The 27,005-nt window shown below is 43.5% G+C and overlaps 1 protein-coding gene across 3 annotated transcripts in view; it reads right to left on the bottom strand.

The window, feature by feature from the left end:
* LMO1 (LIM domain only 1) overlaps positions 1–26,943 on the bottom strand; it is a 58,820-nt gene extending 31,877 nt beyond the window's left edge. The window contains exon 1 of one of the 3 annotated variants that reach the window (XM_085317176.1): positions 26,830–26,943. Coding sequence is in view for 1 of the 3 variants with exons in the window: in XM_085317173.1 (XP_085173299.1) it covers positions 22,508–22,532 (25 nt within the window). In the remaining 2 variants the exon portion in view is untranslated. Of the gene's footprint in view, positions 1–22,507; positions 22,606–26,057; positions 26,101–26,829 lie in introns of those variants that run through there. The other 2 variants (XM_085317175.1, XM_085317173.1) reach the window with 2 other exon arrangements.
* Positions 26,944–27,005: the final 62 nt, after the last annotated feature.

Genomic DNA, 27,005 nt, shown 5'->3' on the forward strand with positions numbered 1-27,005 from the left:
ACACTGTGACRTGCTGCTGAAGTCCCCTTATCCCACTGCTGCCATCCAATTCAAAATGGGTTCCTGCACATCATGTTCCCCAGAGGTTTGAGCTAAACCAGCAGCCCACTTCCACCCACTCCACGTAATCACTGCCCAGCTTCAAATCAGGGCAAATCTGCTCTTCCACCTCTTAGAGAGCCTTAGTATACTGACTTTGGGGAGGATGCTATCAATGYCTGTAAGTATCTGAAGGRAGGGTGTCAAAGGGGACGGGGACAAACTCTTTTCAGTTGTCCCATGCGACAGGASAAGAGGYAATGGGCAGAAATTGGAGCACAGGAAGTTCCGCCTGAGCGTGAGGGGGAATTTCTTCACTGTGGGAGTGACGGAGCCCTGGAACAGGTTGCCCAGAGAGGTTGTGGAGTCTCCTTCTCTRGAGATCTCCAAGGCCCGCCTGGATGCAACCCTGTCTGACATGCTCTAGGTGACCCTGCTGAGCAGGGGGGTTGGACTAGATGATCTCCAGAGGTCCCTTCYRACCTTACTGATTCTATGACTTAAATCATTGCTCGTTCTCATGCATCACTACAGGCTTTACCTCTAGCTTCATCCCATAAAGTCTGATGTGTCAATTTTTACTAGTTCTTCCACAGTCCAGAACCACTTTCAGACACCCAGGAAAATCTCCTGCCATGAAACATAAAAGCCCCTTTCATCCCATTTTAGGATGCCAACATTTAAAAAGTCTGATAGGTAGGAGGGCCAGRTTGGACAATTTCTCATCCAATGTACGGAATTTTTAACAAGAAAGGAGACAAAATGGAGCTTAAGYAGGAGCTGTTAAATCTTAGCAGGCCATTATATACCAAGGTTATTAAAAGATAGTCTGAAACTAAAACAGAGTTCTACTTAAAAACCTACAGAGGCTACATATCTAAGTAGTTTGCAGATACAATTAGCATCATTCAGCATGTTTTAATCCTTCTGGCAAGCCCCAAAATACCTCAGCAAACCATCTATACACAAAACAAAGTTTTACTACGCAGCAGCTGGTGGCAGAGAACAAGTTATCCTCATCAGCTCCGTGGAGGTAAACAGGCACCAACTTAGTTTCCATTTATTACATCTAAGCTGCTGCACTGCTCCCTCTCCCTCTTTGCATCAATCAAAGTGCAAGTCAGCTTTGAATTTGAGTACTTTCTGTAAAACTGCCACTGGCTGTTTTTCAATTCCATTAATTCACGGACACTTCTGTAGAGAAGGTCCATATTTGACTATGGCACCTTGTAAAGTGTTCAGAGAAGAAAAATAAGCCAGGGCAAGGCAGAACTCAGGCTGCAGGAATGGCAAGAGGATATCAAATGCTGCTTTAAGTGCTGATATTTTTGTGCTTTGAAGGAAAAAGGCCTCAAGGAATCGCAGCAGGAGTCACCTCTATATAAAGACTTTGCCTATAAAGGCACATTTATTATTCTCAATTAATGGCATTCTGATAGACACGTTTACATTTCTAAGTGTCAGATATAGCAGAATATGAAATGACTGAAGGCCTCCTATTTCACTATGAAAACGGCCATAAAAGGATCTAAAGAATACAAAAAAACCCCTCATTTTCGGGAAGACACAAGACATCCTTTGATTTCTTACAGTTCTGAAACCTGGTTAGTGCAGCAAGTCGTGCCAAATACAGATTTAAACGTTTGCAAACAGCAAAGTGAATTGTCACTACAGCTCTTTCACAGAATTCAGTGATGTTCACAGCCTACTACATCAAGAGGCTGTAATAGATCTTGATCACATCCTCCCATGGATTATTAGGGAAACCTAATGTGGCAGAACACTGTATAGTAGGTTTCTGGAAAAATGAATAGCTRGAAGTCTCAAAAAAAATCATACTTTGCAAGCAAAATGTGTATAATGCTACCGGATTGTAAACCAACACATCAGTAACATTCCACACAAGGAGACAGAGAATAAACACCTTGTTCTTTTGAATGAAAATAAATTGTTTTGAGGAAAATCTGAAAGTGGAAAGCCACATCAGTGACACTGGTGCAAGTAAAGCAGCAATAATTCCTTCACACACACATGCCCACAGGTTGCTAGTGGCATGGCACGCATATGGCAGGGACAGATACACAAGCATTTGTCGCTTTTTAACCACCTCCAGGCTAAAAGAAAAGAGAACATTAACTTGAACACGAGCGGCTAAGGACCATATTAAAGAAAAGCAATAAAAATAAAAGTGCAGATATTTAAGGCCCAAAGGTATTCCAGCACCTAATTCCYAGAGCCACCAGGAGCTCTTTCTCACATATGTGCACACATACGCTGGCCATCACATTCTTCAAACACCTTCAGCCTCCAAAATGCTGACACAAACTGGTAAGCAGTCAATACGCTTCCATCCAGCTCCAGGAGACAGTTCACGTGGGGAAAGATGCTGAAAGGTTAAAAGCGCGGCGGGGGAGCGTGTACGCTGCCTCAGCAAGCCGTCGTAGGTGGAACAAGCTCCAGACACTGTGCAGCCCTGTGGTTTGCAGCTTACATGGCAAGTGATCCTGCACAGCTACTGTGTTACGTCTCAAGCCAGTCTTGCTTCTGGCCTGACCTTAATCCCATCTCTATTTCTCTCCCAGCGCCACTGCATTCTTGCAGTTGCCTCTCATGGACTCCATATGCATGAATCCATACAGGCACCCATCTTTCCTTTTTTAGGCATCTTCTCCAAAATGCATATATTAAAAAGATCAATTTCACTCACACTGATTCACCCTTCTCTGCTGGGAAGGGTTGCAGAATGTTTCCTTTACCAGAAATTTGCACACTGTTTAGTTTTTTTTCTGTTTATAATTAAGGTTATCCTATAGAAAATGAACCTTCCCTATCAATTTACACTGCACAAGTTTGAGGACTTTGGTCTCCAAATAAAAATGCCTAACCATCCACTCAATTACATAAATCAGTATATTACAGGTATTCCCTCCTGATGGCCTTATGTTAGACCTGTGAATAAATAATTCAGTATCAAAATGAAAGCATCTAAATTTAAAAGGTACCCACAAAACCTACTAGTGTTAATTGCAGCTTTCGATGGTTGGTTTTGGTTTCTTGTGAAGGGTGTGAGAAGAAATATAATTACATGTTAAAGAATGGGTGTTGAAATAATTCAGCAGAACCTCCAAATATAATACTGTTCTTTAGTTTCAGTCACAGCAAGTGGGCTGCAAATCTCCACTGACCACTGTTTCCCTATTCCTTCACACATAGCGTAGCAACCACCCACCAATTTACAGGACGAGCATACCTAAAAAGTCCTTGAGAAGAGCTGGGATATCAGCAGCTCCCCATTTTGGATCGAGAATAACACCACAAACCAGAAAATCTCAGATTATAAATTCACTGTTGCTACAGATTTTCTCCGTGCAAATCCATGCGTTAGTACCTGCATCTGTAAGAGGGGAACGGCAATAGCAGTCACCTCCCAGAGATTTGGTCTCCAGCACTCTGAAYGCAGCAAGCTGCTTTACAAGTGTAAGTGCGCTAGCAGATGCCAGGGGCCCAACAGCACGAGCTGGGCTTACCTAGTCCTAAAATCGCTTAGCAAGGGGCTGGTAGATTAGAGATGAACTTTCTCCTGTATTATTTCAAAGCTGGCATTAAGTCTCCACACACCAGTTCTTCCGAAAACAGGAGTTTATGTTTCATTTTCAGCAAAAAAATTTGGAAGCAGTGAGGCTTTCTGATATAGATTTATACAGAGATATGTATGTACACATACACGAACACACACACACACATATGCACACATATAGATACAGAAACAGTGAAAAGGCAGTTTCCATTCTTTTAAGTGACAGAAAGTCAATCTGCATCATAATTACAAGCAAGGCTGTATAATGTTACTTTTAGTTAAAACAGTAAACTACTATAATAAAAGTGTACCTGGGGAATATTTAGAGAAARCACTAATGATTTCTTCCCTAGTGGTTAATAAATTCACTTCCAGATCAATTTGTTCATGATAGAAACTTGAGAGCATAAACAGTTACACAAGCACATTAGAGTGTGTCTTTCTCAGTATAAATGATTTATTACAATGATTAGCAGCACATAAACAATTTAAAATACAACTCTAATTAGCTTTTTGGAAGAAAAGGAGAAAAACCTTCCTGACTCTCTCTCTACATTATGTTTTACTTTTCTAAGTGTGTACTTTTTAATTAAATCCAAATGTCACAATAAATTTAAAGTGTTTTATTACCATCCCGGCTAACTAAGCCATTCATGCAAACACCCGTTATATTAAACAGATGCAGGACTAAAGTGCTTGAGGAGAGAGGGGGGAAAAACAARGGGGCAAAAAAAGGCAATTATTTCTATATTTGACAAGAGATTTGTACAAACGTTTAAGGACAAGATCATCCTTGGCAAGTTTTCGCTATTATATTCAGAGGCCGGCCAGCTAATTGCTCTCTAATACCTGTTTCCAAGTTTGAAAACATCACACTCTGTTAAACTTTCTCCATCGAAAGCAAGAGGAGGAGGAGGAAAGAAACACAGGAAAAACCTCTGTGAAAATCTAGCTCAGTTCACCACAAAGAGCCAAAGCAAACCGCCTTTCTACCTACGAACGCGCGTATCCCTCGAACGTCTGGGCAGGGCAGAGGGAGAAGTTTCACTCTGGGACGTGCCTACAGCTGCGGCGCGAGCAGCCCGGCGGTAGGTCCTCGCTGCTTCGACGACGCCCGGCCGCAGCGCTTGCCCAAGCCGCGACGCCGCGTCCCCTCAACGCCTCCGCAGCGGCGCCGGCCCCGGGAGCGCTGCCGCCGGCCCGCCGGGAGGGAGGGAGGGCGGCGAGGAACATCCCGGCCCCGCCACCTCGCCGAGCACTTCGCTCACGCGCCAAGTCCGCCGCCTGCTCTGAACGGGGCAGATTTAGCGTATTTCAGACAAAAGTCGTCTATTAAAGAAAGCATCTACAATTATTAAAATGGGTTAAAGAAAACGGGTGCTGCWGAGATAAAGCTTTTGACCTCAGTGTGCAGCGCTCTCAAGAACACTTTAGCGTAATTTATCTAAATTAAAAACCAAACACCAAATTTTAAAATGGCACAAAAAGATCATTTAAGAAATGCTATTAAAATAGCGGGTCAGGGGTTAGGAATTAGTAATTACTACTACRATTAACCAAAACCAGACAGACACACATAAATCGCGCGTATTACTGCAGTTCACGTCAGAAAGGCAAACGTGAACGGAGCACAGGAGGAAAAGCTTGCGAGTCGCAGCACCGCTGCGGTAATTAACCTCTGCAGCAGCAAAAGACCCGCTCCYGCAAGCGTGCATCACCTGCTCCTGGAGAGGAGAGGAGGGCTGCCAGTCACCACGTTCAGCTATCAAACTGCACTTGTTACTGGTTACCGATTTCTTTGGAAACTGGTGGTATTTTGATTTTCATCCCATCGAAGATCTTAGTGCATCTTCACCCTATTAGCAGTACATTTGCCCTTAACCTCCTATTTTAGTAGTTCTGAAAAAGATGAGAAAGGCCAGCTTGTGAACATCCTCATCTCGAGAAGAGGTCATTTGCCAAAAACGCCACCTGCTAGAGTCCATATTGTCTGAGTGCAAAAGCCTATTGAGAACTGCCAAGGACAGCACAAAAAGGGCTTCCTAAACAGACTACTTAGCACTGGATGGAGACAGAAATACTCCGTATGCAACTAACATCTTTCAGATGGTTTTCCTTAGATTTTGGGGGGCAAAAGATAATTTAACAATTAACCCTTTGTTCCCACTTCAATTCCAAATGGCTCTTTGTGAGCTTCCTTGGAGCAACTTTGAAAGGGCACAGCCAGAAAGAACAGACTGACTACTGTTTTGAATTGTAACCAAAATSAACTATTCTCTAGGTCCTCCCTTGAAGCCATCACCTACGTTAGGTTAGATGAGGAAAATCTAGGTTCAAATCTTATTCAGGCCCCGGTTTAATTCTGAGAGCTCAGAAGCCTCCACAAATCATTTTAAGTTAAAGTAATGAAAACAGGTGAACTTGAGAAGGTGGACAGGCACGAATGATCTCTTCCAAAATAGGGAAGAATCCATCTGTTCCCTTTTAAAGGGCATAAAAGTCTTTGTAGCAGTAATGAAAATTCAGGGATGTAAGTCATGGACATCATAGCAGCCTATTAGAAAGAGGAGTAGGGCTATACGATGGGATACTGCGAGCAGTGGTGATTATATAAAAGGGATGCTGCAAAGGCAGCGTAGCAGAGGGCAAGCCAAATGATTCAAGGACTCGGGAATCTTAGTTCTTCAAAACTAGGGGGAGAAATGAAGATTTCTGTTTTTTGAAGAGACAGGATCAGTACAGAACCACACAGACTTCTGAAGGCAGCAGGAAAGACGGAGGGGATAAAGCCACACGTGACCCTCAGGCGTGGAAGGGAAGTGGCGCCGGCTCACATTGAAGCACAGCCGCAGCTCTGCTATCCAGGTCAGTCCGGGGCAAAYGGAGAGAGGGCTCCAGTGCAGAGCAGACCGGGCTCTCCCCCCCCATGGTGGCCTGCAGAACCGCCAGGGCTGCGGGAGCCGAGGGCCAACGCGCCGCTGCCGCCCCGCGCGCCTTCGGAGAGCCCCGCGCGCGGGCCGAGCGATGCTGCACCTTCCCCTGCTCTTCTCTGAACCCTGCGCCTCCAGGACACCCTCCGCAAACCCAGCCCCAACAACCCGACATCCGAGGAGACGAGATACAAGGTGATCAGTCAGCATTTAAAATAAGGGTTGGTCAAAATTATAGTCTTTAAGTAGTTAGGGATGTTTTTCTGGATACACTTTTAAATGGCAGATCCCACACAACTTCTGTGTTCTTTGGAGAGTCGCTGCCTTAAGTTTACAAGCTTAATGAGAACGGTACGCACTGAGAAACCTCAAGTACAGACCAGGATTTAGCAAGGGTTTTGCTGAGCTCAAGTTTTTATCTAGTTCCTTGTGAGCAAAAACAAAATAAAATAAAATCAAGTGATCACATGGGACTTGAACAAACATACRGAGCTGGATCAGCAATCAGGAGGGAGCCAACCATCCCACGTAGAAAAGAAACGGATGAAAAGAAGCAAAACCAAACAGAGTATCAATCAAGAGTAGCACCAGGGCTACTGGGACATGCCACAGATCCTCTGTTTACTACACTGTTTCATTCGATAAAATATTTGTAAAGACAAATGAGTCAAAATATTTGGCACAAGAGGCAACCAGAATTTTGTTTACTGTACAGAAAATGACTTAATTATGTACAGTGAAATATGCTACAACTAAACTGCTGGGACCATGAAGCAGGGGTTCCTCCGGCTTGGAGGTGGGGGGGGGGTGTGCATGAAGGAAAGGACTACCAGGCTTTCGTGTCATTTTTCAGGTCTTGCAGACAGAAAATCATGGGACTTACACCAGTCACCTACAGCAGATTTTAAATTGTTCTCCTTTCCTGTACCTTGCTTGGCGCAGAGCTGCTACCACCGTCAGCCAGCTCAGCCTCCTGCCAGGCCACACTCTCCTTCTGAGAGCGACCAGTGGCAAACTGCGGCCCCGGTGGCAAGCGTGGCCGCCACACACGAGCGCTGCACGTGCTGCACGCTAACTGCCGTAAGGGAGCACGCCAACTGCACTGGGCACAACTGGAGCTGAGCAGTGCGTCGCTGCAGCATGGCCTCTCTGGCTGCTCTAAGTCAGAGCCTGTCAGCATTTCCAGCATCTCCTCCTCCAAAACTGCACTTACTGCAACAGCTCTTAGCCCCTCTGCTCCCTTYCCCCTCAAAAAACAAAACAAACAAAAAACCCACACCATCCCAGGCCTTAGTTAGCCTGAGATCTCAGCCTGCTGGTGCCTTTCCTCCTGCCACCTTTCCCTCCCCTTTGGRCAACACCAGGAAGTTGAACCACAGAACCCAACAGAGTGGCCAAGGGGAACCTGAACCTTATAAAATGGGTGCACCAGCCCTTGAGATCACCCCTTGCAGACAGCACTTATGTATCTACAAAACCCCAAGAAGGACCTTGATGCTCTGACTGTATGACCAGAAAGGCCTTTTGGTTTCCAGACATTACCAGAGGCAAGGAATCAGGAAGCTTCACCTTTGCCTGGACACAGCAAGAAGCTCATGGGCTTCCACCAACTGGACTCTGCGCAARCCTCCTGCCCGCAGGTTTAGCCCTGGCAGCACATGCCCTGCTTTGCTCCATCAGCTCCAGAAGCAAACGCCGGCTTGGCAGAGACACCAGCAGAAAGAAGCTTAGCTCAGCTCCTGTTTCCTTCACAAGGAAAACAGTATTTCCACGTTGCCGGCCCAGCTGCAGCAGGAGCGCTGCCTGCTTTGGTGCAAGCACTGACAGCACTCAAACAGAGCAGTTTTCGGCCTGGCAACACTTCCCACAGAGCATATCATTATGTCAGGTGGCTGCTTTCAGCAGGGCCTTTTTAAAAGCTGGTTTATTGCTAGCAACTGGAAGTGTGGCACTATAAACCCCACAGCTTTGTGCGAGTCAACACAAGCTGCTGCCCACACTAATGCAGGATGTCTTTGAGCATGGATGCTCCCATGAAACAAGGTTTAAAATCCTAGTGCTACTACTAGTTCCTGAAAGAGGGGCAATAATTATACAGCATCAAATCCATTTCACTGTATTTTTTCACCAAAGGAGCATTCTGCTGCTGTTGCCACTAAGAGCAAGTCCATCTCATTAAGGTTGAGYCTTCAGGGTGCAGCATGTCGTGGAGAAGAGAAGAAAAGATTACGTGAAACTTTGGAGCTGCACTTGGTGAAGAACAGCTGCAGCAGCCAGTATCCCATATATATTACAGTGAGAATTATGTTTCTCTCCCACCCTCCCTGAAGTATTTAATTCAGGGCAGAAGGGGTAGMTGCATTCACCTTTGAGCTCCTGTGTCACAAGCGACCATATTCATTCAGCTTCCCTATTTAACTAAATGGAGTTCACACATGCTATAGTATAACGTTACCTCTTGCCACTTGAAAGCAGCCCAATCAATGCTATACATAGAKAGTAGCATTTGAACCAGCCTTAAGTTAATTCTTAGTAGTTGAAACTGTGACAGCATGCTGACCCTTTCAAGTCAACTGGGAGCAGGCAATCTTTGCAGAAGATCCTCAGGCCTTTAATCAGATTCTCAGTGGGTTTTAAAGAGATACTACAGCATCAGTTTGTAAACATCTCTCCAGTGAAATAAAGATTACTCCTGACCTAGCCAATTACTCAGTCCCAGAAGATATATCCCACAGTTATAATGGAATGAACCATAGGGAAAGAAAATATATTTTAGGTAGGGGGTGGCAAACCCAAATCCTGATTTAGGATACAGACAGCACTGTATCCCACGGAAAGATCAGGTATAGACAGAAATACTTTTTATATATATATATATATATATATATATGTACAGACACACATATAAAATTTTACAGATATATATGTGTGTATACACACACATATATATATATATATATGTATACACACACGCACATATATATATATGCATACAAAGTCTATTAAATAATCTAGTCCTTTCTCCTGCCAGGGCAGGATTGCTCTTTTGAGCATAAAGCCCTACTAAGATGAGTGCAAATTATCAGCTGAAGCTCTGTCTGAAAAGCAGGTGTGATGAGGAAAGACAAAACCATTATTTTGAGGAGACCCACAATATCATACTGGTTGCCATATCACATAGAATCTGGAGAGAGATGTCAGCTCCTGGTAGCATGGATATATTGTAATCCAAGTATGGAATGAGAAAGAAAATGCTGGAGAAAGCAAGCAGAGGACTAATGCTCAGCCCTGAGACTGTCAGAGACATTAAACAATCTCTTGTTGCATTATTTTAAAATTGCACTTTAGCATTCGGAGCCATTGCACTCTATCGTGGAGAATTACAATTACTGAGCTGAAAAAAAATCAAGTTATTTATTCCGGAAATATGTCAGTCTAACATAAGACATCACCCAATGGGCCATAAGGGCTCTGAGRGCCATTACAGTCCCACAGATCAAGACCTGTTTGAAGGCTTTAAAGTTTGTGGATCACTGCTCTCAAACCGACAGCACAGGCAACACCTGCACAGCAACATGCACGCAGAAAAGCCAGGGGAGATTTCTGGGAACAGCAGCTGCTCATACATTTTGACACTCAGAGCAAACCAAATCAGGTCATTAAATAGAAACTCAAAGCAGACATGGCTTCTGCCATTCCAACTCCAAGAGTTCACCTGCAAGCTTGTGCTTTACCATCTCTTTAAAATAATAAATAAATAAAAGGAGCACCCAGGAAGTGAAACACACTCCCTGTTCCATGCTTCCCCATCAGGGTCCCCTTTTTATTTTACTTCCACAGAGAACTAAAAATCCCAGTCAAATGACAGGCTTATAGAATTTTAATAAAAAAGAAAAAGGTATTCTTGGGCAGGATCTTATCTTCAATTTTCAAAATAAGTGAATGTTCATGAAAACATGGGCGTTACATGAAAACAGCGACGGACCCTCATACAGTGCGACACGAACCTCTTCGCACGCAGTCCAGGCTGAGGAGGACTAGTGAGTCCCACCGTCTGGGCTGTGCATGACCGTACCGACCTCTAACCCAGGCAAGTCACCTTCTTTCCCCAAAGCTCCCTGGTGCAAGCTGATCTAGAAGTGAACCCTTTTGAAGCCCAGAAACTTTACGGTCTCTAGCCTACGTATATTCTTAGCCACTTAAAACCACCTGTTCTAATGACAGGACGATCTTCCTGCATAAACAGCCTGTTCTCCTTCTTCCCCCATGTTTCGCCTCCCAGTGTCCTCATACGGGGCAGAATAATCAGTCCGCTGGGTGCAAAGGTAGCCGAGCTCAAGCGCGGGCCCCTCCGTCTGCCCGGGCATCCTCTCTGCCCCTCTTYCCACCCAGACACACGGTGCCGGGGAAGGGGAAGGCAAGGCCCTGCCAGTGCTTTGCTCGGGCACTCACCGTCATCGCGCCTACAAATTTCTCACTCAGTCGGTTCCAGGACTGCATTTGCCATTTTCCCAGCTCCATCACATTAGCATCTTGGTCCTTTCGGGGTCAACCRCCACCAGCTTCCCCCTCTGCCTCTACCGCTTCCAGGCGCCGGCGCCGGCTCAGAGCTGGTCCCGCGAGGAGGCRGAGACCAGCCGGGGCGCCTGCGCCTCCTTCCCTCACTCACAGGGCCGAAACTAAAGGGCAACAGGACCAGACCTCGGTCCCACTCTCATCGATTACTTGTCCCGCAAAACCCCGCGGCAGCATTTTCACGCGAGGAGGAGCCCTGCAGCCGGCGCTCCCGCAGGAGATGGCCCGCGCTCTCCGGGCGCGGAGCTCGGGCACCCGCTTTAGAGCCCAGGTCCCGGCGCCGCTCCAGGTTCCAGACCGCCACTCCTTCGAGCGCTGACGCTGGGGTCCGTTTCCTCTCGCCTCCCAGCTTTGGAGCAGACCCGTTATTTTTCATCACGAAAAGGCAGCCAGGGCCACAGGGAACAGTCCCCCCTGTTTAGGTGATCACTGCTCAAAGAAACAGCAAGCCAASAGCAGTTCTCCGGAGCTGAGGTACGGCGAGCCTGGACAGTAACAGTTCGCTACTTCTTGTCAATCATTACGTACGTACACACACATCTACAAACCAAAGTTGGGCTTCAAAAAATTGGAAGCTTCTTAACTGATGAAGGGAGAGAGTAAGGGAAGGAAGCAGTAAGGAYACCTGCACCGTGCACAAACCCAATGGTTCTCCGAGTTGCTACCCAGCCCTAAGGGAGCCAGCAGCTCGCCCACTCTTCAACTCCTACTAACATCTTAAGAATTTAATCGTCGTTCTCTTTAGTATACACAAGCCAGGCAAACCAAAAAAAAAAAAAGAAATAGTATGCCAGGTAGAAGCCCCAAATATTAAAATGTCAGAGGCTTAAGCTCTGCATTGGTTTTGTCATAAGTTACCAACAACCACTGATGGCAGACATAAAGCTTCCCTTAAATTATTAACCATAAAACAGCAGACTGTAATATTTTGCTAAACCAAAGTATAGACACAGACAAAGATGTCATTTCAATATTTGAAACCAGCAAGTTTAATTTAAAATAAGAGCAAACCAATAAGCTCAGAAAATAGCAATGTGTGAGAGGAAAATTACACTGCTAGAGAAAAAAGTGGAAGGACTTAAGAAATTTATAAAAGTAATCTCCAAGTGGAAATTAGAAATCAACCCCTAGAAACAGAATAACACAAAAGAAATATTACTGTCCACTTTCTAAATCAATATAACACTGCTACACGACAGAATTACCATGGTAACTCAAGTAAAAAGAATAAAGCAATTCTTATTATTTCAAAATAAAATCACAGCCTGAAGCCCAGCTTTTATTACAACTGCTGATAGATCGCTGGCTTGTATTTATCTGAAATATTGCTTTTCAATCAGCTATTTTATGAATGTACAAATTTCACTGAGCAGCTCACTTAGACTGAGAATGCTTAACCTCCCCCCAAAACACTAGTCAATGAATTGATTATACATACGCATACTTTTTTTAAGGGAGTATTATTTCATATATATTTTTTACTTTATCCAAGTTAAAGAGAGATAAGGGAATGAGAGAGAGAAAGTTAAAACCTTGTTTTAGTCTGACTGCTCTAAATTCCAACTTAGATTCCCAGGAAAAAAAAAACAATGCCGTGAAAGAACAAAGAGGTGTAACACCCGACCCTAAACATCCCAGGCACCGCGCAAGGACGGGCAGCGCGCGTGCATGGGGCGCGCACAGGCACACACTCGAGAGGAGACACATCTGTTCTCTGACGATCAAAGCAAAAGAGAAAACACTGCCTAAATCCAAAGTTACTCAAGGACGTTTTGACTTGCCCTGCTGGGTACTTTAGACATTTAAAGCGTTGTTTGTACAGCTTGGAAGCGGCATCAAGCGCAGGCTACTCGTCACGCTGAAGCTGCTCCGAAGGCTGAGCTCAGCCAAGTTCCCGCACGCCTCCAGCGCTGGGGCCACCTTTCAAACACATCAGTGCAAGGAGAAAGCCAGCAGGTTCCCTTCGGCTCCCTCCCCCTCCCACGTTCAAAAGCCCATCGATCAGAACTGAAAGCAAAAGTCCTCTTAAAAACAACAAGGCTGCTCCTCTCCCCACTGCCCCTCCGTCCCCCMGCAGCAGTCAACCCCCACGCCACGCTGGCTGCATACGCACAGGCATTAACCGCATACGGGACAGGGTTGGGTGCGACTTTGCAGCAATCACACCAAAGACCAAATTGCTAGCTGGGGAAAAAGTTAAGGCACGATCTACCAAGAAAGCAATGCTAAGGAAGCCCCTGCAGAATGTCGTAGCATTTTACAGCATGGTAAATTTTTTTGTTGCACGCATGTACACGAGAGGGGAACGCAGCCGGCACTTACAATGATGGCAAGAATCAGAGGGGAACGTGACTGACACTTACAATCATGGCAGGAAGAGTCAGGCGAAGGTGAAGGTCCTCTTTTGGTATCAAGGATTTGCAATTACTTGGGTTGACACTCAAGGACATAAAAAAAKAATCGCCTACTGAGGGGGAGAGTCGACACATGCAGCACTGGCCCAACAACAGTCAAGGAAAGCAACTATTACAATAGCGCTCTTTCCTTCCTAGGAGCTACAGCGATTTTCCTTTTTCATGGAGCTCTGACCTCGTAACCAATGCGGGTCTTGGTGAAGGGGAAGAACGGGGGACGGAGTAAGGACCCAAAGCTGTGTGCCACTCAGGAGATGCCAGTTCAGATGCCACCTTCCTCTTTTGCTGGGCAGGGCAGCAAGGGCTGTACAGAGAGAAAGCAGAGCTGAACAAACCTGAGACAACTCGCGTAAGAAATCCATCCGCAGCTCGGGCACACCAGCACAGATATCCACAGCCTCATTCCAGAGGATGCTGACTTGGGGAGCACGAGAATTACTTATACTTGTAACATGCTTTGAGGATTAAAAGCAGTAGCAATGTGCCAAATATTATAGTTGAAAGACAAATGCTGAAATAAGAGCAATAAGCCACGTGCCAGCTGTCTTTTACATCAAAAAATTTCGATATTCTTAGAACCGCTGAATTTCCCATCTTGCTCAAAGTCCAGAGGAACTTCGTGGGCTGCTGGTTTCACCATACGGCAGTGACATTGCTCATCATTTTTAAAACAGGTTTAGAAACTGTGATCATACTCAGCTCAGTCCAAAAGTATGCACTGTCTTTTAGCGTAATGTGGTGCTTTGCAGTCCACTGCAAATGGTTTCTAAAAGCAATGGCGGAAACAACACGTGCTTAATCTGAACACGCACCACAGAGGGGTCACACACTCAAATATCTTGTTTTATGTGGTATCTGGTTGTATTTTAAAATGCTCTTGCTAGAGCCTTCAACCCAGCTGAGGTCACAAACAATCATATACAGATTAGGAAAAGGAAAGAGCTGGGGGGGAGTGAAACGGAGTCTCGTCTGACACACTGAAATAGGACACTCTAAATTGCACTTAGTATTTCTTTAAAAGAAAAAAATGGCTAAAGTAGTAAGCTTCAGAGAAACAGAACCAGTAAATATAGGGGTGGTTAAGGAATTTTTATTCAAATAATGTCTTGCCCCAGGAGATGGAAGGAGAGTCTTGAAATACAGAGATATGAATTTACATGTGCTAAAAGCATCAGTGTGACACTTTTTGGGGGTAGGGAAGGGAGGGGTAAAATACCTTCGTTGCTATACATGACAAAATAGCAACTGAAYGTTTGCTTTGATCCCAGCGAATAAAGGGTGAAGCTTTTAGGCAAGGAGCGGCAGGTGATCTCAGCTCTTCTGCAAGTCCTAATGCTCCTAAAAGCCACTCTTCCAGTTTCTGTAATTGGGCATCAGTAGTTAATGTAGTATTGACTGCATTACATGCTCCTGTGCATCCTCTCACTAATGCCAATTGCATCACCTTGTACATTTACCATATTGCTTAGCCAATAGCTGTTAAAAGCAATCCAAATCATGAATCATATAGGAAACTTTTAGCAAGACACGACATCCAAAGGAGACAATTTACAGTTGAGTTAATCTGGGTACATTAGCGAGACATGGATTCAGGAAGACAGACCAATTTATGTTACTTTAGTTTTACCCTTTATTGCTTTGTATAGGCAAATGAATGGAAGGGCATGGAGTAAAAACAGATATAAAGGAGTCCTCTTCAAAACAGATCTCCATTCTGTGCAGAYGGGTCAAAGGGTGTGAGACTGATGCTTGGTTCGGGCTTTCATAACCGTRACAGGGTACTTACAGAAATCATTTTCCACAGAGGAGTATAAAGATAAATATATAATGAATTCTGAATAATGTTCAATACCTTCCCCCCCACACACACACACAGAAGCATGCAGTACAAGTACATTAGGCAGAAACCAAGTAGCTCGAGATTATCTAAGGCCCAGCCTAGCCATGAGTCACCTGGCAGCCAGGGCGCCACGAAGCACCTCCACGCCAGGCGCAGACGAGGCTGCTCCTAGGCTCCCGCAGGCAGGGACCCGTGGCAGGACGTGCTCTGCAAAACGCACCAAGCCTCTCCGGCGCAAGCTGGTCCTCCACCAGCAGACAGCTATGCGTGTCTCTTGTCAACATACAGAAAGGGAGACCTTCTCCTGTGACGCGACCTGAAGGGATTGTATCCTTTTGAAATGTATACCCACTTCTCTGGAGCAGAAGGAAACGATACAGGCATTAAAGAGATATTGGCTAACGCACATCAGCTGCAAGGTAGAGCCAACCAGGACACACATTAGCAGCAAGTCCCCTCTGAAAAAGTACATTTTACAGAACAATTTCACACTGGATGCTTGACCAAAAGATGCATAGCAAATTGACACAGCACCTTTCTGCCTTTCTGCCCAAGCTCAGCAATGCCAGAAACATGGGGAGGGCACTGTTAGGAAGTGTGCTGTTGCATCCTCTTAGTGGCGAGTAATTTGCAATACTTTTGGACAGAGAGAGAGGGAGGGAAAAAAAAAAAAACAAAGGAGATGGAAAGGAAATCTAGGGGAAGCACTGCATGCTGGCCAGAAACGTTTTTGCAAAAGAAAAACCAAATTGCATACTTAAATACTGGAAACTGGTGTTCTACGTCTCGTTCAAAAAAGATCATGATTCCCCTTTGAAAATCTTCCAGAAGTCTCTTCGATAGAGTTGCACATACAGGGAAAATGCCAAAACAAAACATTTTCACTAGCTGATCAATTTAAACAGCTGTGGTAAAGCTGCAGCCACTGGCACCATCATTAACAATTTAAAGCATGGCTGCTTTTGTCTTCCTTCCCAGTTACATTCTCATTATGCCTTTTTATTTATTAGAAACACAGTCCTCCAGAATACATTTCTATATCTCAGATCCATAATAAACTGAATAGGAATGTCCCTGGCTTTGACTCAAATGGATGTTTACATTGGCGAGAGGGTTAATTGTTTAATTCTGGTCCAAGTTTTCTGCAGTTCAGTCATGAATATGCAACAGTTTTCCACTTTTTCTTTAAGTGGAACTGTTGGAATCAATACTTGGAAAAAAAACCCCAACAAATATTACTTTCACTTCCCAAGCCACCTTTTCAGAATTTGATTAGCATGCAAAGAACTCTGAACACTGCACTAAAGAATTCAAGAATGTTGAATGCAACTAAAAAAAAAATCCTCTAAATTTGGACAACAGTATCCATTATCTGCTTTGATGTGCAATGTAGGAAGAAACTAGTTTGCAAAAACATGCACTGGAAAGGAGAGTCGAGCATCTGCTCGCACAGATAGTACCCAACATCAGGCCTGAAAACTTAGGCTTAGAAGTCATCCTGCTGGAGAACAGAAACACACACACGCACACACTTAAGCAGTAGCTGCATGCAGTGAATTGTTTTCATACCATCTATTGGCTTAATTATGTTAATCTAACAGTGAACAAGTTTCATTTTAAGTCGTCTTTCCCTCCTCCCCCACTCCTTCAGTGAATAGGAGCTACATTCAGTGAATAAACCATTCCCTGGCAACAGTTACACACATTATTGAAGTTGGAGGCAGCGATTTCTATACTGTTTAAAGCAATGTCTATGCATTCTAAATGATGACAGTTCTGTCCAATTTAAAAAACATACAGACCCATTAGAATTTTATAGTTCAGCATTTAGCAGCATCTGCAGTGCCTTTTTTATTCTTACACTGCAACGCCTAATACTTCACGCTATTATTCTGATTTTGGATTGATTTCAAGTAAAATACCTTATTTGCCATAAACTTCCTATTCTCCACCTAAGAAAGACTCCTTACAGATGCAATCAGTCATAATGCTAAAAGAATAGTTTGCTTTTAGCAGAAATGTAATGCTCATGCTAATGAAAGCATAACAAAACTTTGAGCAGCAAGCACATATTTACAAATAGAGTAAATTGTCTCTAAACATGAAGCTTGAAAACCTTAGGAAAAAAAAAAGCTTCCAAATGAAATCAATTAATCCTCCAACCATGATAAATTTCTTAACCATTTAAGAAAAGTATTTTAGACTCTGCTGTGACCCTTTATCACCAGGCCTAATGGATTACTTTATTAATAATGCACTGCTTTTAAAAGGAATTTTTCTGAAGATTCTACCAGAAGAGAGTATTTTCAGAACGGCTGACAGAGGAACATGATCATGCTGTATTTGCTAAAGATTATAAAACTTAAAACTCCAAAGAAGAGAAACTATGTTTGCTACCAGGGTATCAAGTATCCTTTCTACTGTATTTAAGCTAAAATTAAAGCAAATGGATTTCCAAGAAACAGCTGCCTCTACCTTATTATCCAAGCTGAGAAACATTTACAAAATGGTTTAATACTTACTACGTCAACCAAAAAACTAGCACATCTCACCAGCATCTGGGACCAAAGAATGACAACCTATGAAGACGTCTACCCAGATCTTTCAGCTCCCTGATCAGAGCAGACACTAAGAAGCATTTGACTGCCTGGCAGGAATACCCCTACCTGCACAAATTAGCGTGCCAACTCCTTTCAGTCCCCTTCTTCCCATAGGACGATTAACTAGATTTCATTCAGTGGAGCTCTGATAACCTGGATCTCTTAACTGCAGCATTTTTCATTTCTTGAAAAGGTTTAGGCAATTACTTTATTATCAATTCCTTGCAGGCGTCTCGTGCCTCGGTACTTGCCAGTTCTGAGTACAAGAGGTACCTTTAAGACGACTACCATTAGTTCTACATTCAATCATGTTTGGAGAAACCTTCAAAAAAGATATTTTTTGCAACAAAAGGTTTATTCTGCTGCCAAGCATACTCTGGTCTTATTCAAATTCCTGCTTCACAACCTTCTTTTGCCTTTTCATAAAGGCATTAATCCATTGCTGTGCATTGAGTCACAGAAGGACTCAGCATCATGACCTAAAGCCAGCCTCAACCTCTGAAATTACACTCCAACTGTATCAAGATGGAGCCCTCAGCAAACCAATGGGTAACCCAACTAAACAGGGAAATACAGGCTTTTCAGTGACCTGAATCAAGCCTTCTTTGAACAAGCTGGTGTTTGGGAAGATGAGCAGCGTTCCTCTATGAACGAGAAGCCAGACAGTGATGGACAGACAGAAGGTTCTAGGTAGAAGGCAGAGGAAAGGGGAARGAAAAATAAGAGAGGTAGGAGTATTAGGCAACAGAACAATTACATTCCTTGCCACATGAGAAGAAAACCCTGTCATTCCCCCTCCTCTCTCCTTGCATGATTCTTCAGTAGTTGTACCTGAGTAACATACCTTGAAAAGAAAGCAAAAGGGATTAGTAGCACATAGGACAGTTCTTCCTATATGGCATGATTCTGTATTAAGCATGTGTGCTTATGTTTATGCATATAAAGATTCTGCTACCAGAAGCAGCTCATTAAGACTTAATCTTGCTGGAGATAGGTCTCTCTATATTCATCTATCTATGGATAGCCATATACATGGCAGCAGACACATTCACTTATTAAGTCAATCCACAGCCGTACTCCCACTGCTGGAGTGCTGCAGCAGCACTCCCTTAGCAGAGTTTGTGGCCGCCCATTATACAATCAATTTCACYGTTTTTCTAATTCCAAATGCTGCTTTTTTTTTTTCCCCCCTTCTGTGCAGAGTAAGATGGGCTCTTGCACAACAGGGAACCCAACTGCTGCTACTAATCTAGTTTCAAATTACCTAATATTCACTGCCCTAAATACCCTCCATCAACCCAAGAGCCRTTCCCCCACCCCAACACACACGCAACCACTTAGTACCTGCATTTTTCATTACTCTTTAAATAAAAACTATGGATTTTTTTTAAACAAACACCAATGTTCRTGTACATTTACCTGTTAACACAGTCCTCCCGTATACCAGCCACTTGACCTATTCRTGCTATGTATTTAGAGTTCTCCTTTTAAAACACGTAGAATCTACAATTTTGGGTGTTGCTGCCTGTGCAAACCTTGGGTTGAATACACATCTGATCAGTGTTTCTGGAAGTTCACGTAYGTTCAATAATCTGGTTCAAGGATACCATGTCTAGTTAACACAATACAAGTCAGCTAAAAGGAAACTTTCCCCCCCACGCACACACATAACAAAGAGCCGTGATTTCTATTAGCGCGTTTCATACCATACATGCTGATTACTAGGCTGCGTTTCATTGTTAGCAGAGATTACAGCTGGGATAAGCTGCAGCTTTTTCCTAATTGCTATTATGATGACTGATTTTTTGTTTTGTGTCAAGCATTATTCACGCATTATACTCCAAAATTTGATCCCTCCACGATGCATTATTGATTCCATGCAGGCAAACACGCTGCCTCCAACGGGAAGAATTCACTTGGGCTCTTCCACTCGATTTGCATTGCTCCATCATAGCAGCACCGAGTTCTGCAGGGAAGCACAAACTGAAAAGGAAGATTTAACAAAATACGGAGAAAAAGCTGCAGTCTTTTAAAAGACATGAGTTCTAAGAGGAAAAAAACCAAAAACCTAGCACACCACGTGTGGTCCAGTAAGAAGTAAGGTCAGACAGTCAAATTCATCTTAATCAGGAAAAGGTTACAAGAATAGCCTTATGCCTCTAATAAAGTAAACTAGCTAGCTTCAACTTATACGGCCAAAGAAAACAACTGAACACCTCTGAGAGTGACACTGCTTCAAAGCCTTTGAAACCCTGTTATGAAACTCTGTTAGCTTCATTTGTTTTCCCAGCATAAGCAATACTCAGCCACTTAGTATGTCTTTTATCCACAGTCCAGTCAACTGCAAAGCTCATCTAGAAGATGGGTAACAGATGCTTCTTTTTTTTTTTTTTTGCAAGTTTTAGTATGTTAACAAAGAAACTTATGAGAGCTCAACATAAATTAAAATTAAACCATTTTTTTTTTAACCTAAGAAACATTATTTCACAATTTTAGGACGCCAACTTAATTACTGCAGAATCAATTCATATGTACAAGACAACTTATACATGGGCACTGTGACACTGCATTTGTTTACTCTTAGTCAAGATTTAATTGAATCTGCACAAAAGAGGACGCCAAAAACAACACATTTCTGATTGTTCCTGTATTTTAAAGTGAAGGTGTAAAATCTTTGTGAAAAGCCCATTCACATTTTGTTATTGCCCTAAGTGCATCAAATCAGAACGCGACAAAATGTTCAGACTTCTTCCCAGAAACAAGGCTTAAATTCTATGCAGATGAATATACYGGACCAATCATTATAAAAATCAAATTTACCATGAGATAAAAGATCTAAAATGCCTTTTTGGAAAGTGTGGAGGGGAGGCAGAGAAGAGAAACTTTTGCACAAAGCCTTCTAATTAGAAGCAAGCAAGCATCCATTATTCTAAATGCTCAAGCATTCTTTTCTAATTATACAGAATTAAAACTATACTAGGGGATTAAAACTTCAAAATATCAAGAGATGGATATGGGAGCGGGAAAAAAAAATTTATCATTCCAACTTGTTGGCATAGCTCAGCTTCCAACACTACTAACAATACACGATTAGCACCTATTTGACAAATGAAAACAAGTGACTTTGAATTACAAGTTRTTTTTCTCATAACTATTTTAAAAAACAACGCATGTATTCAAGTAAAATCAATGCTACTGCCGAAACATTCAACTTCCAGTTTCTCCAAACTCTTTGGATCCTTGTGAAAAGCTGTCTTCTGTCTACAGCTTTGCAAGCATTCAGCAATTTCTTCTACTTCCAAATGACAACTGCCTATCACTAACTTTTTTTAATGTGGTACATGAAGAGATTTCAAAAAAGCCCACCAAAATTAAAGAAAAACATGCAGAATCCAGTAACATACAYATTATGGAGTACATGAAGTTATGCATTTATAAAGGCGAAAGGAAACAATGACATAACAGCTGTAAGTAGGTGTCAGAAGCGAAGATGCAGTTCTTGCTTACGATACGCAGAACACCTCCAAGGTGGAGGTCGTTGCTAACAGTGGCAGAACCACAGACGAAGCCTACCTGGAAGGCTACCACAGAACTGTCTCACTCTGCCTCAAGTTTTAATCTTTGCTTTCAAGGAACAAGCTAGGGGAAAAGTTCTGAATGAGCCACAAAGCAGCCTTAGAAAAAAAATCATTTAAAAAGTTGTAATTAAGACTTACCATATCCTTCCTAGAAAGTACTGGCGATTGAGCAGTTAAGTCGCACGCCCTGGTACGCAGTGTGCAAAAGAGGCACCAGGTCACTAACAACTGGCCAGCAYTGCCTAGTCGCAAAGTATTTTTTTACATCAATACACTTAGTCAATACACAATCCCTTAGTCATCCTCGATAAAAACTAGTCAGCTTTAAAAAACAAGTTTACATGAAGCCCCAAAATAAGTCAAGTTCTCCTTCAGCTTCATTCATTAAATTACCTCCCAGATGAACCTCCATTTCTGCCATTTAGAGAGGGGARTAAATTTTTAGAATAAACTGATGGKTTTTTTGCCAAAGCAGCTTATTAGCTTATTGTCATTATGTTTATAGCTATGAAGAAAATCTGTGAGAAATGGATATTAAAGATGTACATTAAAGAGACACCGATGACACACAAAGCRAAGGAAAAATGTCAAAATTAGATTTACAATAAAAGCTATTATAATAAACGGGCTAAAAWGGATATATTAGAGAAACTTGTAGGAAGGAAAAGCTAAACAGATTTAAAAAAAACATATCAAGCTGTTTCTGCTATGTCCTTCAGCGAACAGAGCCGGAGGTAAATACCCTTCTCAATTGGTTCAATCATGCCAGAAGAGAGAGTGGAAAAAAAAAATAAAGAGCAAGCATGCTTTTATCAACATAGGGGAAAATATCAGACGCTGAAGGCAGAGCACTCCGAAATGCACAACRCGCATCTGCTTCACAACTATTTATTTATACGTTAGCAGCACACAGAAGACACCAAGCACAGGTTTACACAACCTCAGCCCACCTACCGTCCTCCTTGTCCAGCACCATCATCTCAGCAACCAAGAAAAGTCCGGGGACAGATGCTTCTTCTCCAGCAGCCTCCGCTCAGCGGAGAAGAGAACAAGTCTTTGGGAACACAAATGAGCTACGGTACAGCTGATCGTCCTTTAGCAGCAAGTGAGCTCTAATTACCCAGTTGTCCAGCTTTTAACCTAGATTGCACTCAGTTAGAATTACACTCAGAAATGAAGCACTTTGCAGATACAAAAGCAGTCTCACCTACTTTTATGCCTCAGAATTGCAAAGAACTAAAACTGCAATTTAGAAAGAAGGGGGATCAGAGCTGTTTCTTTGGTTCTCACCTTCTAAATGGCTCAATTTACACAGTATAATCTATTTTAATGTAATTGCGTTTGATAGCTCATAACCCTGGCTGTTGCAACTACACAGCTTTCAACCTTATAAAGTGTTTTCCCTTTGGATTTAAGCTGAATCTGAATCTAAAATTACATTCGGAGAGGGTAGAATACCTAAGCCTGACTACTGCTGCCTCTGTCTCTCAATTTGTGAGCTTTGCACACTTGCTGTTGAATAAATGCACACATTTCCCAGGGACCCCTCTTATTCTCCTGTCAGAGTTTCACGGTGAATTTAAGCCTTTCCAGCTCAGCAGCACCACCTGCAGCACACACTCCRCATTTCATTTTAACACACACTGGCCACCTCAAGCGTATCAGGCATCGAGAACTTCGTCTCCTTTCACCGTCAGTGACCAAGTCACAGAACAGGAGGAAAAAGCTGGGGAGCAGCGCTTCACAGAGCGCAGCCTGAACCACCAGTACGTCCTCCCTCCGTAYGAACGCGCTGTGCCGAGGCGGGGGCCGCTCATTCCAGACGGGAGCCGTCGCGTGGAGCCAGCCAGCAGCTTCTGCCACCTCCGAGAATCCAGCTTCTCCGCGAAGGAGTCTGAAGCCCCGGCTGGGTTACGCTGACCCTTCTGCGCTCAACTAGGCGTCGCTCATCGACGGTGGCTTGAAGCTTGATGCTCAATTTTCATGCACACATTTCAGGTTTGTTTTCACGTGTACCCATCAGCTTACGGAAACACAGCTCTGTTTTACTCTGTTTTCACTAGGTCAACACTAAAATAAATTTAACAAACTGAACGCTGTACAAACCCTTGCAGGTCTGCTCCATTTTTTCGGAGATGCCATCAATACCGAAATATAAACGGACACGCTTGGGGCCCAAGTCTTTTATGCTTCCTCGCGCTACCCTTGTGCAGACCAGTAAGCTGTTGTCTCCAATTGTATCCCTAAGGATTGCGGGATCAGGCACCRCGCTACCAAGATCAACAGCACCATTTAAGTCATCTCTGTCACTTAATCCAAGAAACCATTTCATTCCTATTTTAATGATACTTCCTCCTCCTCCTCTTTACAACTGATACAACAGCGCTCTTTAAAAAAGCATGATAGCGGGCTCAAGTTATATATCCTTAATACCTATTTTTAATTAGATTTCTTATCCTCAGCTGAAGTGGCTTTTCCTTCCCCTTCATTTTGAATACTTAATCCTAACAGTCCTTGAACATATTTGATATTAAATATATCGTTTTATGCTGAACCATTTCATCCAGTACTTAGAACAACTACTGTTTCCTTGCGATACTAGTCTGCAAGGGCTGAATATGTATCTTAGGATAAGACTGCAACCATCATAAATAATCATTTATTTTAAGAAGTACAGGTTAAAAAGGACAGGGCTTTATCCCAAAGATAATTAAGGTCTAATAGTTAAAAGCATCAGCACAAAAACTACAGCCTTTTCTGAACTTGAAAGAGGCATTTTTAATACCTCTAATACACTATTGGCCTCCATTAGAAAACAGTGAGCTTCAACAGTTTCCTCTGTCTGCATACTTTTCAATCCTGTGCTTTCAAAAAAAAGACAAACTTACCTCAAAATATATAGTACACTTAAAGTTGCACTATTTGGTAATTATGAGAAAGGCTTTTTTTTTTTTTTTTTAATATAGATGAAGTTTGCCATTGTCCGTTGCAGCTGACTTTCATGACATGGCTAACTAGCCACCATAACATACTTGTGAAAAACATGCAGTATCGGATCAATGTGCATTTTATTCTTCTGTCGCTTCATTGTGTCCTACAATCTGCATTATTCCCTTTGCAAAAGGATATTTTAAAGTTCTTTATCTGCTTAATCATTTTACATACCACCAACAAAAAAGCAAAGTTTTCTAACCCCGAGACACTTGTACAGCAATTACAGGCAACTACAATTAACACAATCTGTTGGAACTTATCATATCTGATGTCAGACTATTTTTGAGTAGTAATCTGGTCTCTGCAATCAAAATGTTTATATATTTGAGAAATATCTTAACTCTCATTATCCTGAAATTTATAATTGTGTTGTGCAGTTGTGTAGGTTGGTTTGCCTGGAGCGAATTCAGCAGAGACTGATGCATCRGAATTGCCTAAAATGAAAGCCCAGGTCTTTTTCCCCCACGCTCTACCCCTCTCTATTTTCCCACCTCCCTTTTCTCAGCTCTCAACATTTGTTTCAGAAAGATATTTGTGAAAGTCCCATTGAGAAGTGGTATTTTCTAATATCAAGTCATGTTGCATTAGTCAAGTTATATTATGTCACTTCAAACATATGAAACGATGTTACCTCCCTGACATAACTTGACATGGTGCCAGAACACATCAAGTCAAAAATATTATCATTGCTTTGTTTTTTTATTATTTTTTTTTAAAGTCTGCCCCTTCGCCCTCAGTTGCATCTGTAAAGACCAGAGAAAAATATTATTGCATCTCTGTTACATCTCTCAGCACCAAGAAGCGTGTTTCACTCACAAAGCCGCATACTGGCTATTAGACCTCATGGGTGACACTGGTGTCACACTGGGGCAAGCACGCACCTCTCAAGCGCTCTTAGAGCAAGCTCCCAGAGGCTGGCAGAGCGGGAGCTGCCTCTGAGACCCCAGGACAGCTTGACAAGCAGCTTTAGGGGACGCAAAAGAAAGGAGCACGTTGTAACCTCCACCTACTAGGTCGCAAGAGCCTTCCTTGCGATGCACCAGGACTGCCGGGGGAGAAACACATTTCAGAAATCCTGCCTTCTCCACGCAGGGATAACTGTGTTTAACATCAGCACCGTGAGCACCCCCACTGCCGAAAGAGACATTAAAAAACAGGGAAACAAGCTGAAAGGCARATGTTCCTAAAAATCAAGGGCAGAACTGGATATTATCCACAACGCTAGGATTTTCAGATGGTCGAAATCAGACTGGCTCCTGAAAATGGAGCCATTTACAGGAATAAAACAGACCCATTTTTATTAACAAGCTCATTCAAGCTTGATTTCAAAAGGAATTAGTTTAGTTAGCAAAAGCTTCCATTTTAGTCCATTTGTAACCTATGCAGGTCCAGCATCCCCTTTTAACATTCACAGATGAGCAGGCAACTGGAACCTATTTGAATCAGGCAGAAAGAAATGCATAAAGGTAGAATAACCTCTTCATGAAAGAGTTTCTTTTCTCAATCTCACCTCCTGTCCCCAATTTCTCCAGTGCACTTTTAAGAGAGCTGAGCGTAATTTCTCCCTGAGCATAGCTCCTCCATCGACAGCACAGAAGACTCCCAGGCGTTAGTTYGGTTTTGCCACTCTGATCTCCACACTGCTCTCATCAGGGGGTTGTTTCCTGCTTTACTTCTTTTTAAGCGCACCCCACACTAATTTCCTCTTCACCTCGGCCATCCCCCCTTTCACAGGGCCGCCCCAAGACCTCCCGGCAGGCCGCCGGCTGGGAACCGTCAGGGTAACCAGCGGCTCTAGCTTCGTTCCCTTACGCCGCCGMCCCAGCAGCCCGGAGCTCCCCGCGTTCAACCAGCACGGCCGCGCTACTGGAAAGGACCCAAACACCCCTACTAGGGAACCCCCTTCAGGTCTCCGTCTTTCCTCGCGGCTCACCTGCGCTCTCGCTCCTGCTGCGGAGGCAGCATCCTGCTGTTCACCCCTCGCTCAGGTTCACACAGACMCAGGCTGGCCGGCACCCCCTAACAAAGAGCTACCGGGATTCAGGCATCACCCCGTTTATTACTACTATCAAAGGCAGTTAATGGGGAAGTTAAAGGCCTCTTCCCCCCCCGTCCAACAGTCAAGCAAAATTTGTACTGCACCACTCCAGCCAGGGCACTCTCRCAAGCCCAGGTCACCCCCGAAAGCGAGGTCAGAGAGAAACACAAACCTCGGTCCACAGATGCGTGCCAGTGAGGAATTAACCTCGCCTAATTCCTCTGACATTACTTAACCCCTTTACCTTTGTCTCCGGGGGTAAGGGATGAGAAAGGTCCTTCCACTGCTACCTCTTGCCGACTAGTTGGGTAAGTTCGCTCCCTCCTCCCCAACACACGCACTTGCGACTGCACCACCGCAGACCCCGTTAATAGCGCTACGGCAGCTCACTTCAGAGGGCTGCAAGGAGCTGCCAGGGAG

Source organism: Rhea americana, unplaced genomic scaffold, assembly GCF_003343005.1.
Source record: "Rhea americana isolate MKP2758 unplaced genomic scaffold, rheAme1 scaffold_49, whole genome shotgun sequence".
Lineage (NCBI taxonomy): Eukaryota > Metazoa > Chordata > Aves > Rheiformes > Rheidae > Rhea > Rhea americana.